This window comes from Anas acuta, chromosome 3 (assembly GCF_963932015.1).
Source record: "Anas acuta chromosome 3, bAnaAcu1.1, whole genome shotgun sequence".
NCBI lineage: Eukaryota > Metazoa > Chordata > Aves > Anseriformes > Anatidae > Anas > Anas acuta.
Window position 1 is genome coordinate 53,616,072 of NC_088981.1, and position 13,783 is coordinate 53,629,854.

General features: G+C 40.3%; 1 protein-coding gene across 5 annotated transcripts in view; it reads left to right on the forward strand.

Moving 5' to 3' along the window:
• Positions 1-13,783, forward strand: part of TIAM2 (TIAM Rac1 associated GEF 2) — a 170,383-nt gene that overhangs the window by 118,409 nt on the left and 38,191 nt on the right. For 4 of the 5 annotated variants that reach the window (XM_068677152.1, XM_068677155.1, XM_068677153.1 and 1 more), the window contains 4 exons: positions 637-738; positions 1,231-1,312; positions 2,064-2,156; positions 3,211-3,471. In XM_068677152.1, the coding sequence (XP_068533253.1) occupies positions 637-738; positions 1,231-1,312; positions 2,064-2,156; positions 3,211-3,471 (538 nt within the window). Of the gene's footprint in view, positions 1-636; positions 739-1,230; positions 1,313-2,063; positions 2,157-3,210; positions 3,472-7,594; positions 7,614-13,783 lie in introns of those variants that run through there. The other variant, XM_068677157.1, reaches the window with a different exon arrangement.

Below are 13,783 nucleotides of genomic sequence, written 5' to 3' on the forward strand. Positions count from 1 at the left end.
TCATCAGGGGCTCAACACTTTCAGGCTAATATCCTTTGGGAGTACTCCTGTCTCCCTTTGACTTCCTGTTGATACAGGATTTGGGCTTTGACCTCATGTGGTGAAAAAAAATAGGTGAAACTCTCTGATCGTAGATGAAACCCAGCAATAAAAATACAATCCAATAAAAAGCAAACCCTTAGGGAATCTGTTTCCCATCCCATCCCCTTTCCTAACAGCCCATGCATGCATATACATTTTCTACATCAGAAGAAAAAGTTGCTGAGCAGAACTGAGTCATTGCAAGTAGTTACAGAAAAAGATGATTGTGAATGTAAGTTCAAAAGGACACAAAGCAGTTATAATATCTTTGGAAACATATAACAACATTCAGTTAATCTGTTAGCTAAGACAAGGTGCTTATGAAAGAAGTAGGGAAGATTTTAAGGGAAAATGGAAATTGCACTTCAACATTATCTTCTCAGCAATGCAGCTAGTTTTGTTTATATCACAAAAATAGTATTTAGAAAATTATTTGTTTAAAATTGCATGATTCCTAAAGGGGTGTGTGTGTGTGTATGTGTCGCTTATTTGTCTGCTGGGATTCTGGAAATAAATAACAAGTTGTAAACCCCATTTCTTTTTTATATTCCTTAGATGAAACAGCTGGAGCCAAGACACTACGGTCTACAACTCAGAAGACTGGTTGATGAAAATACTGAATACAGTGCTCCTGAACCATATGAATACATAGTAGACCAGGAAAGTGTGATTCATTTTATATAAAGCTCCATGTTGTCTGTAGCTACAGTTAAATTATCACCTATGAATATGTGTGATTTAGATCTAAAATAAGGTTTTAAAGCTGTTCATGAATTGCATTCTGCCATCCTTGTTCACACAGCTCATGCCTATGCAGACGTTCAGATGGCTAGGCACTACAAACACTCTCTTCAAGAGCTGTTTGAAGATTGAAGTGGGGCTTCTGGTACAGACACAAAGTGTCAGTCTCAACTCCAGGCTGGATTTTCTATGTTTAGTTTACTCTGCATTTAGTCCCACTGATGTCGATGATGCTTGCAAAGTAACACAATTCTGTCTGTGTAAATATAGCAAGGTTTGGCTCTTTATTAATATAAATGGTGCTGTATTTATTTTCCATAATGTATGTTTAGGCTTTGATGCTTGTACTTTCATAATTTGATAACTTCTGCTGTTTTTTTTACTTTTTCTTTTTCTTCTTTTTTCCAACAGGTGTATGATGAAATAGAAATTTGTCCATTAAATGTTTATCACGTTCATCTTACAAAGACTGAAAACATAACTGATTTTGGTAAGTTTAACCAAAACATTTCTCAGGAATTTTTATTCTTCTCATTACCTACTTTCTCTTTTCAGGAGCTTTCTGTCTTTGAGAGCAGGTAGAGCCATCCTTGACAATATCTGAGTCTGCAAAGGACATGTGGCATTATAATGAAGTCTCAAACTGGTTGTTTTACATTGACAAATACATTTCTTATGTCTCCATTTGGGAAGGGCCTGTTTTCTGTTCTGATTCATTGGCCAAATAGATCAAGTGTGGAATTATCAGAATATGCCAGCTATACTGAAATTAATACTATCAGCTATGGTCAAGGTCTGCCCTTTCTTTGGTAGTAGGATCCTCTGTTGTCAGTGTCAACAGGTTATCCTTTGGTATAAATTCTGACAGACTTTTTATTTGCAGGAGGTGTTTCTGGAAATGTTTAAAACAACTCTGTGTCTGATGGACACATTATAGAACTCATACCATAATGATGAGCTGTGTTATTGAAATGTCCTGTGGGACTAAGATAGAAACATTTTTTTTTTGAAATGTGATTTATCATTTTACAGCACAGCATGATATTTCCTGAATGTTGAAATGTCCTGTTAAGTTTAGCTGTCCTTACAATCACTCAGAAACTATGTGATAATTTTTCTGTAATCTGTGAGTGTTCTCATGAGAATTGTCAACTCGCTGATTATGTAAAGTCTATTAAACACACAAAGTAAGAGTTATTTCAGAGAAAGTTTCAGAGAAATTTAGACCTCTCCTACTTCAGGTTTTGCAGTCACAGCTCAAGTTGACGAAAATCAGCATCTCACCCATATATTTGTAAGTGACGTTCTCCCTGATGGACTCGCATACAAGGAAGGTATGTATCATATTGATGCTTAACACTGCATTTAATTATCTTTTTAAATTCACATATATGAAGGAGCTTTAGTACTGCTGTCTGAAATGGTTCTTGGCTTTTACTATGCATAGCTTTCTTTCCTTAAAATCATTGGAAAATATGTGATATTGGGAAAGATAATGTACACAGAGCAACTGAATTATCCTTCCAATAGAGTGGGGAGAGTTCTTCTTCACTCTTGGAGACAAATTCTGCATTCAGCAATCCAACCAAGTGCTTTTGCATGAAGAAACATGTTGGAGGAAAAGTTTATCTCACACTGGGGAACCACATGGGCTTGGTCAGTCTCCAAGACCCATCACTTCCACTTTTCCTGACAGTGAAAAGTAGACTCCCTCCCCCAAATAGTTTTCTGCATACATCTCCCTGGGCAACTTCTCTACTACAGTGCTCAGAAACAGTGTTTCTTTTCAGCAGGATTGTGTTTGTTCTGCTCTCTGAAAAATAGAGATACAAAACCATAAAGCATAGACAAGAAGTTTCAGTAGCTACCTGAGGTTAATGATCACTTGATTGATGCTAACCTTGAAAGACATCAGTTGCCACTGTATAGATTTATACAAAGGCTAATAAAGACTCCATCTGTTATTATTCCAGTTTATCATGAATGATTTGATCTGTGTGACTAGTTTCTTGGTCTTCTCAGAGTGGGATAATACTATTTGTATTATTGTGCTGTATGCTGATGGGCCATCTTTTGAAATGAATTCAGGGTATCTGAGTCATGAAAGGTGCTTCTATTCTGATCTTTTCAAAAGGTGTGCTCTCCTCCCACCCTAAATATCCTCTTTAGAAATAAACAACTTGATTGTAGTAGTATCAAAGTAAACATGAAGGCAAACTATATAATTATAACATATAAAACTCTCATCAGTTCTAACAGATTTATGGAAAACAAAATTAAAAGGTGAAGCAGCATAAAGTTTGGTTTGTGACCCTTTCCATTTTATGTTCCCTCCTTTTTTCTTTCATTTTTTTTTCTTCCCTTTTCTTTCCTTTCACATGCTCCCAGGGCTACGAGTAGGCAATGAAATCCTAAGCATAAATGGAGAGGCTGTGTCTGATCTTGACCTCAGGCAGATGGAGCTATTGTTTTTGGAGAGAAGCGTAATGCTCACTCTGAGAATGAGCCACTGCGGAACTCTGCAACCCTTGTGTGCATCCTGGTCAGATGGTGACATTTCCAGGGATCCAAAAAGTTTGTTGCCCCCTCCAAACCAGTCACAGCTCCTGGAAGAGTTTCTAGATAATTTCAGAAAGAACACAGCAAATGGTAAGGAGTTGACAACAATTTATTTAAATTAATTTATGTTTATATTTTTGCTTATGCTTCAGTGAGAAACCCAAATGCAAACCAGTGCAGTTCCATTTATGCTCCATATCTGTCTGTTATTTCATTATTTTCTAGGAAGTAGAAGTGGAATGGAATATGGTTATTTCTGCAGGAAGATTAAATTCGTTTAATGTGTTTGGCTGCACCATCCAACCATCCAGTATTAACGGCACATTTCTGTGTGCCGATGGGTATTTCCAGTACATCCATTTCCTGGGCATTAGTGGTTGAAGTGATTTGATGGCTTTCAGAGACAGAAGTGTTTAGAGTGCTTTTTACATAAGCTAAAGTACTACGTACATTAAGAGTGCCTTAAATGCAGTAATCATTATCACCTCAGAAAGGAGTCCTTCAGCTCTGTTCCTACCCAAAGATACTAACTTTAGCACATTTCAGTTGAATACAGCAACTCACTGTGTAGAGAAAAGCCTAAGAAAACATCTTTCACAGAAGTTGTTTTGCTACCATACCTGCTCATATTTCTTATTCAATGCAAACCACTGTACTAAACATCGAATAGAGAGGTGTGTCAGGGTTAGATCATGATGGGTTTCTGTGTGAGGAGCACCAGGCAATGGAGGTGCTAAAAGCCTCTGCAGTAAGGACTGCCCCTGGCCCTGCCAGCCCCAAGGAAAGTGCCAGTGCTCACTGTTGGGTTGCCTTTCCAGCTGGAAGTAGGAGGTGGCACGTCAAGGGGCACAGCCGTGCTGAACAGAGGAAAGACATGGTCATCCTTCCTCTCTCTGGGGCAAAGGATCCTACACAGGATCTGTGAGGAGGTGCATGACAGACTGCAGGTAAAGTTGGCCACCTCCAGCGGCCTTCATAGCTGGGCCTCCAAGCCAGGGGGACATGAGAGACTGATAACATGCAAAGCTATCAGTGTCCTCAAGAAAGCCTCAGTGAGAAAAAGATGAAGACCAACTGCTATGAAATTGCTGTAAGCTGTTTAACTCAAGAAAAACCTTTGCATCCTTTCCATTAACATTCTCTGCTGCAGTGTGCAGTCCTCTGCTGCGCTCATGCACAGGGAGCATGCTGTGAGGAGGACCCTTCCGGGGGGCTTCATGTGTCCTGGGTGAGGGGTGTGTGTGAGGCGTGTAAGAGAGATTTCATGTTGTGCATTTACAAAGCACTGTGGAGTGATCCAGCTTGTTTCAGCCACCGTACTTCATGTGAGAAACACATCTTGTGATGTTAGAATACGTGTAAATGCATGTCTGAAACAGGAGGGATTTGGGAGTTTGCTCCCCATCTCTCCCATGCCCTGTCTGTTTTTCAAACAAGATTCAAGCAAATTTAACTTGTTTCTTGAATGAAAAAGGTGCAATTTCCTCATAGCACCTCTGGGGGATGCTAGTAAAATTCTGCAGGAAAGCTAGCAAGAGTGGACTGTTGTGTAAGGGAGAGCCATAAGAGGTGCAAAAAAGGATCTCTGGGTTTCATATATAATTATGGTAGCAAGTGTTTCCTGATTGGAATTTTTTGTAATTAAAAAATGGGAGGAAAAAAAAAAGAAAGAATCACATAGGAGAAGTTGTTAGAATGGATTTAATTATAAAGTAATTTTATTAGGTCATCTTCTGAAATTAAAAGAAATCTGAATACAAGATTTGCGATACAGTAAGTAGCATCTCTCTCAGGGGCCTTAGTTCAATTTAAAATGCCATTAAATTGACTAGTAGCACATAAAAGTTAGTGTCATAAAACAAAAATTATGATAGAGCTAATTAATTACATAATTATACCAGCACTATCATTCAGCTTATTGGCTTGATATCATAAGCCAGCATTACCTGGAATATTTGGCATAATAAATGTATGTGTCCATTCACTAGGCTCGTCGTTCCTTGGGGATAAATTTGCAACCTGTGCAAATAGTCCATTATATTAGGAAGTTATGGGAGTATGTGTTATACTCCAAGCACTAGTGTATAAAGGGACATAGCATGTTTGCTTTCCTGCTTAAAAGCAGTGAAAGAAGATTTATTTTATTCAGAAAAGGAACAAATAGTTCTAAATTAAGCTTCCTGAGAAGGCCTTCCATGTTTATTGAATTACCGAGTATCAGTGCTTAGTGTCTGATCTCCTGATCATGTTCAAATGGAAACAGAAGAAAATGACATTTCTCTGAATTAAGAGATCATCTTAAAGGGTTTAACTGTTCTATGTCCTTTTTACTTGCTCAGAAATTCAATAAGATTTTAGATAAGAAGAGGGGATATTTAATAAGCTTACCAGGGATTTGGAGGCCAGGAACTTCTGAATTCTCATACATTTTTTGATATTGTTCTGTCTCCTTTGATACAGTTGAGCAAGTCACTCTTAAGACCACAGTTTTCAGAAATAATTTCTGGTATTTGTGCATCCATTTTGAGCAGTGCCTTTGAAAGTCAGCAGAGGTGGACCTTTTTTTTTAACAAATCAAGCACAATTTGTCTCAAGATACATACCTGGAATTAAAAGCCTTACTGTTTCTGCTGTCACTTTCTTGTTTAACCCTCCCCTCCCCACCCACCCCCACCAAAAAAAAAAAAAAAAAAATCAAAAACAAGCAAAAACCACTAGTGCTATTTATATTTCTAGAATTATCTGAGGGTTAATAAGCTAAAATTAATGGAGTGCTTGGAAAATGGAAATTTTCAGGACTTGGAGAGTCATATGGTAATACCCTTCCTGGTGCCTGTAACAACCAGCCAAATGCAAAACAGAATTTACTTTACATCTCTGGCTTCATATAACTTGGGTGGAAATAGTTTGTCCACAGTTGTTTACAGTTTTGTGACTGCTTAGCATAACCCTGATGAATGCCTTTTCCTACATACCCTGCTGTGCTGAGGATACCCAATTATACCTCTTGCCAAACTTTGGCAGCTTTTACTGTACAGAAGGGAAGTGATTGACTTTTTCCAAAGCCACTAACTCTGCCACTCCTAAAAACCATTCCCAGTGATTTTTTTTTTGTCAGAGTGATTCATTTTCTCCAAGAGGTTGCCATACCCTTGTAGCTGTACTTTGGACCTGCCTGCGGTCATATCATTTGACCTTCCACATGGCAACGCTGTATGCTTGCTGCTTAGCCATTTGGCTGGTAGTGAGCTTATCCTGGAAAAGAAATGAGATGAAACACTTTTAAAAACATATTCGTAAATGTGGAAAACCAAATAACAGAGCAGCTACATTTGCTTCAAGGTCCAGTGCTAAGGAAATAAAGCAAATATTTGTATAGAAGAAAAAAAAAAGAGGGAATTGGGATAGAATTCTTACAACTATAGAGGGAAAAATGCCTCATTTTAAGATGGCATGAGGAGTTCAGGAATAAACAGCAGAGAAGGGACAAGAATTGAAAACTGCATTTTCAGGACGGCCCCGTGTGTGTTAGTGGTATATCTATAGCGTGCTGAGGCAGGAGGCAGAAGCTTTAGTAGGTGTGAAAACCCATGGCAGTGTGCGAGTTGCTGTCAGAGTTGGACTTTTTTTTTTTTTCTTTCCCCCAGCAAGTGGGTTTGTGCCAAATAAGCTGTCATTTCTGGGTAGCTGACACTGTTGAAATCAACCCTAATTTGTAAATAGTTCTGATTTAAAAGAAGAAGGAAAAAAAAAAAAAAAAGAAGTGGGAGATAGTACTTTGGATACACTTTAACAAATTTCCACAAGGAAAATTTTAATCTGGGAGGGTCAGAGGTCTAAGAGGCAAAGAAACTATTTAAAAATTTGAAGGGGAAACAAACAAAAAATCACATAAGACCAGACATGTTGTTTCTTCATTTGCCATTGTACTTATCATCTCTGGGGCAAGGCACCCTTAGAGAGGCCTGGGTTGTGCCCTTCTGGAGGTGCTGTGACACCAGCACCACAGGCAAGCCAAGAGCGGCTGTGGCTTCAAAGGGGAAGGCTTGCTCCTCCTCCTCCTTCTCCCTGGACCCATCTGTCCAGCCCCCAGCACTGGTCCCACCCCTGTGCTGACAGTGGCACTTGCTGAAGCTAGTTCAGGAGAAAGCTTCTCTTTTTTTATTACTTCCCTCCTGCAAACTCAGTGAGTTGAACTGGCGGGTGCAGAGGTCTGACAAGGGCCAAGTCAGGTAAGCAGCAGGACCTGCAGCTGGGAGCAGGGAAGGCTTGGGAGGCAGAGCTGGTTGCAAGGAGAGCTGCTTTTGGAGGCCACAAGCTCTTTTTTGGATGACCTTCCTTCCCTCAGAGCACCTCTCATCGTTTTGGAGCATGGGTTTTGCCTTATGCTTTCCCACCACTTGAGCTGATCCCCAGGCAGCAGGTTAGCTTGGATACACCTGTTTGTGTTACTCCACATGAAGCTGTTTCACATTGTATAAAGCATGACTGGAGCCAGAGAGTCAGGCTTTGTGCAGTATAACAGGTAGCTGGGACATGCTGGAGAGGAGCGATGACGCTTCAGCACCTTATCTACTAAATACCTACCAGATATTTATGCAGAATGTAACTGTTTCAGGAGGAGGATCAGTGGTTTGAACACTCACACGGAAAGTGGCTCTTCTCTTTCCAAGGAAATAAATGACTTCTGATTTTAACCTTCAAAAGCATGCCTGGAAGCACAGCACATCATTTGGCCACAAGTCTGATTTCAATATACCTAAATCCTTCTTAGAAATGTGGTAGTAATAACAACTGGATTGCTGTCAATCCCAAGGTGCTTACTATTTCAAATACATTTTTGCTGGATGGTTTAGGTGGCTCTGTTAAGTTCAGTTGCAAAGCACAACTTCTCCAGAAAGCCTTGCTCCATCCATCAGGTGCTGTTGAGCCTAGGGAAGAAAAGGCCAAGGTTGGTTCCACAACCAGCCTGTGCTCATGTCACTGTGTGAGCCTTGCTGTGTAACACAGGAACAGTCCCGGCATGTTCTTCCAGCCCCATTTGATTTGGAAAGACCTGCAAGTCCCTTCTTAAGAAATGAGGGAAAGTCAGAAGGAAAGCAAAGGTAATTTGCTGCCTGCAATATGAAGTGCTGGCTCCTGCTGTCCCGCTTGTTGCTTTTTGTCCATTGTTTTTAAAGTAGTTCATAAGCCACTTTTAAGCTAAAGTTCAAAGCATTTTGCAAACAAAAGTAAAACTAAATTGAAAAACATTTCTAAATAACCTCTTCTTGTAGTTCTTTGCAAATCGCATCCTGTTTGCTTACCGAGCTGCTGTTTCAATGTCAAATTCACTTCATCTTGCTGTGGGACGTGATCTTCATGGTGCTGGGAGGCTCTGTGTGTGTGAGGAATAAAAGCAGTTTATTTTTATTCTTTCACAGGAAGCTCTTTTGAGCTCTGAGGAGGTGAACGTTGCTTTTTATCTTCCTGAGGACTCCCACAGCCCTGTTATAGATATGAGTCCTCATCTGTGAGGAAGGCGTGGTAATTTTGCAGGTTCCTACACATTTCTGGCTCTTGCCTGGTGGCTCCAGTAGCAGATACCTAGTGGCTTTCCATGGTGTGGGACAAGACCAGTGTCACGTCCCAGCGTGGCCATGTAGCTGTCTGTGCAGCATGACTGGTTATCTATGCGAAGATCTATGACTTGGGGTTTCTCTTTTCACTCGTCACCCTGTGTAGTTGAGCAGGAAGCAATGTAAGCATGAGAGGACATGCCGTGGCTGGTTGTCAAGTAGAGCTCAGAGATGAAGGGTATGTCTGAAATAACCTCGGATAACTGTGTTACTTTGGCTTCCACCACAACTGCTTTTGTGCCATTAATGCAAATATCCTGGTGCTGTGCTCTGGTGCATCATTGGGAAAAGATCAGTTGTGGCCCTGGACAACACCTGGGACTATAACGATGTAGCAGTTAATTCAAAGAAAGCATTTGCCTCCTCCTGCGAGCACTTGTTGCTGACTGCATGTTGTGTAATACAGAATGTTTCCCAAGAGCAGTGGTTTAATGAGCTCTTACTGGCACTTGACAAACTGTCCTGTTTGCTTCCTGCTAGATGTGCATGTTGCAAATGAAAAGATTGTTTATGCTGTAAAATGGGACATCCTTAACTGCTCTTCGTTGTGCTTTTCTACTGAGGGAGCATTCTGTTCTGCTTTGCTAAGTGCTGCTATGATATAATCCCTGTGAAGTCAGTGTCCCAAAGTTGTTTTTTCCTGGTGTAAACTCCATTAAACCCCATGAAACTGCACATTCTGGCTCAGTGACAACACGTAGGCATAAATCATGACATTGCCCATCCTACTGAATCATGTAGAGTGACAATACAGACAACAGGGAGATTTATTAATAATGATAAAGTTAGAGAGGCATCCACATATAGACTATTGCCTTTGGCACGTTTAAAACACATCAAACAGCAGATGGTGTTATGTGTTTCATAGAGGTAAGGTAGGTTGAGTAATTATAAAAAATAGCTGGTTAAGCTAGCCACAAATTCTTGCTAAGCTATTTACTTCTTTTTCCCTTTTTATTGCCTGTTTTCTTCTGTGATTTAGATAGAGGAGAAAATGTACCTCTAAGGTGTTGCACTTGGCCAGCTCCATTTGCTTTCCATCTCTCCTGAAAGCAAATGACCACTGAGAATGGCCAAAGCTGTCCCATGTAAGCAAACCCACAGTAGCAGCAGAAGCCAGGAAGGGAGGTATTGGCAGCAGCCCTGCATGTCCTGCAGCCCCAGCCTGGAAGACCTAAAGGCAGCTGTGGGCTGCAGCCTTTGCTAGTACTTGTAGAGAATGGTGGCCACCCCAAAAATGCTGTTTTCCTCTGTACCACAGTCACACATCACCAGTTGTTGAAATGGAATAGAAGGGTGATGTGCTAGATACAGCTAACACTGGCCTTCACTGGAGACTGTATCTAAGAGGGCATTTAGGAGTATGCACTTAGGAAATGCATGTATTCAGGTAACGATTCGAGAAGCCAGTGTGAAGTTAATCTTAAAACCAAAAAGCTTGAATAGTTGTCTGAATGGCAGATACTTGGACAGAGAAAGTTTAGCAAGTTAAATAACCCTATAAAAACATATCATTGAAATGCAGGGGGTAATCAGGCATTGCTACAGAAGCGTAGGCAGTGATTTCCTATTATGTTGGTAATTTGTATCTCCTATAGATTACTGAATTAGCAAATGAGTCAAATTACTTTGTTTCATGATGAACAGTTAACCAACAAAGGAACTCCCAAGGGTTCTAAAGGACTCTGCTCTAACTTCAAAATGGATGTTTCTGCAGATATTTGAGAGGAAAGAAAAAAAAAAAGAAAAGAGCATAAAGCAGCCTACAGAAAGTCGCACTTGCAGAAGTAGGTGGCTTACTGGAGCTAAGCCACTGTTCAGTATGTGGCCCAACATGCCTTAAGCTTTATGAGACAAGAATATTTGCATGAGCATACTGGATTTTTCTAAACATGAAACTGTGGAATGTTTAAAGAAGACGCATCACTTTCCTCGCTGAAGGATAAAGAACAAAGGTCCTACTTGAGCATTTCAGACTCTTGCCAGAAGTAAGCTTCTCTTTATCTAGGCTGTATCAGATCTGCAAAAAGAAGTCTGGTTGTAGTGTTCTTCAGCAAGTGGATAGAGCACCTGCTGATGTTTCACAGCTGGCTCCCTGAAACCAAAACATCTGGACAAGAGGGGCCACGAGCGGAACCTTCTTGTCTGGCCAGTAACTGCATGTCTTATTTGGCAACAATTAGTCATGTCAGTGACAGGTATCTTAATTCTGGTTCGAACCCTATCTGTGAAGACTGATGTTATGACAGCTGCATTATAAATTTCTTTCAAGATTTAGTGTTGTGAATGAATTCCTGAAAGAAGTTTCTAACTACAGCAAAGAGTCAATATTAGAACCATCATGCTAAGCTGAGAACAAGCCTACCAGCTAGTCTTAGAATAAGTTACAAAATACTTCGGACAACCAAGTGATAAAAGCCCATATGCCTTGAAGAAAGAAAATTTTTCTGAATGAGAAAATGCCGTACGTTTTTTGTGTTTCTCTAAGATGTTCATTTTCTAGAACTGGAGTTTCTTCATAGTTTACTAATATTAGTACAGTGAAGTCATGTTAATTTAGCAAGAATTAGAGCTAGTTCTTATCCACAGTTATGTCAAAGGTTTTCTGAAGAATGTGAAAATTTCCTAAACAGAAAGAGGAAGAAGTTTTTGAATTGGTAATAAATTGTGTATGTCACTACCTTTTAAATTGTTAGTTAAGGCAGCATAAAAGCTATAAACCACTGCACAGATACCTACAGTTATTGCCCACAAATTGTTTTCAATTTATTCCAGCAATAGAGTCTGAGTGCCTAAGTAGTAATAGTTGCTTGTGAGTACCAACTGCAGGGAAACAACTGAACTGGCACTGTGCTATAGTTAAACACTTAGCTCTTTTCTGTAATTTTAACTGGAATTTATGTAACGTGAATACTCCCATAATTCTGTGAAACTTGAATGCTGACCTTAGCAAATGAGTCAAATTACTTTGCTTCATGATGAACAGAACCAAGGAACTCCCAGGGGTTCTGAAGGACTCTGCTCTGGCTTCAAAGTGGAAGCACTCCCTTGGGCAAGTGGGGGGCTGGAGAACAGCCCCACGGAAAGGGATCTGGGGGTTCTGGTAGATGGCAAGTTGAATCTGAGTCAGAGCATGCCCTTGGCAGCCAGGAGGACCAACTGTGTCCTGGGGTGCATCAGGCACAGCATTGCTAGCTGGTTCAGGGAAAGGATTGTCTCGCTCTGCTCTGTGAACGGTCTGCAGAGGAAGTATGAGGAGCAGCTGAGGTACCTTGGTTTGCTCAGACCAGAGCAGAGCAGGCTGAAGAGAGGCTGGCTTTTCTTGTATCTGTTTCCTTAGTGAAGAAACTATGTAGAGAAAGCTTTCGGTTTAGAAAATAACTGTTTCTGTAACAAGTCATTGTGCTGAGGCTTGTGCAAAGGAGTGAAATTTTATGTTTATTTTCCTGCTGTGACATGCAGAGGAACTAGATCAATGGGTTGAGGTAAATCAGGACCTTTTAGTGGAGTCTTACAAGGTGGAAATAAGCTTTCCACATGTCACTTTTGCTGGGACATTGTTGTATTATGGGTTGTGAATTTTTTTCAACTGACATATCACTAAGTCTATCCATCTCTGACCAAAGAGGGTTTAGAGAGTTTAGACCTGCTTTCATATGAGGTCCTTAAATCACAGTCTGCCTCCATACTCCTCTTAATCCTTCCAGACCTGGGCCTTCATGATGTTAACTCCAGTGTCCTCTTGCATCACAGCTCTACTAAACCTTCCTACCTATTGTTATCCACACACCTCATCTAGACCATTCTCACTTTACTAGCATTTTCTCCAATGCAAATAACCATTGTGGAACAGGTACTGAACCTTTCACAGGAACCTGTTTTCTCCTCCCAGGGCAATCTTGTTTTTCTCATTTCTGACTGCAGTTACAGTGCTGTTTGCAACATAGGCAGAAATTTAAAGGACTGAAGAAATAACATGAGCTCTGTCCTGAATGCCAGCAGCTGAGAGCCCCTTCTGTGCTGCTCCCAGGGGATAACATGAGCCGAAGAACTGAAAGATCTGATCCTGACATAAGCAAGACATATGAGTTACTCATAACTGAGTCAGTGAACCCAGAAACCTTCGTATCTCTCCTGCAAAACTTGGATGCCTTCTTGAACAAAGATTGTGAGAACATCTCTTGAAAGATGTTTTATAAATTCCTCAGGATCAACTGTTACTTTTTGAAAGATATTTTGTGAGGTCTTTCAGAAAGGAAAATGATACAGAAGGAAATGCTTACATACCTATCTTTTAACTTCATTACAAAAGAGTAAATAAATATACTGTTGAAAACCTGAAATATATCTAGTTGTATCAGACCAAGAGAAATAAGCACATGCATGCTACCTGCCAGGCTGAGTTGTTTAACTGAGGTTATGAGTACTGATCTCTAAGGGAGCATTTTTAGAGTTCAACACGCTGATATTTCGTGATTCCAGGCAGTGCTGGAATGCTTCACCAACCACTCCCTGGTTTTCAGTAAGTCTAAAGGAATTAAGACCACCAAGACTTTGTACCTTTCTGAGATTTGGCTCAGGTTTTAGTATTATTTGCACCAGGGGTTTTGGAAATGTTTGTTATCTTCTCTCGGAAACTTACTTTTCTCTTGATAGTAACGTTGGCTAGAAGTTTATGGGAACCTCAAATTTACTGTAATTAGCTGATCAGTCTGGAGAATTCACACAGCAATGAAGAACATAACTTTCCATACACCTGGCTTAAGTTTATTGCCCAAATATAA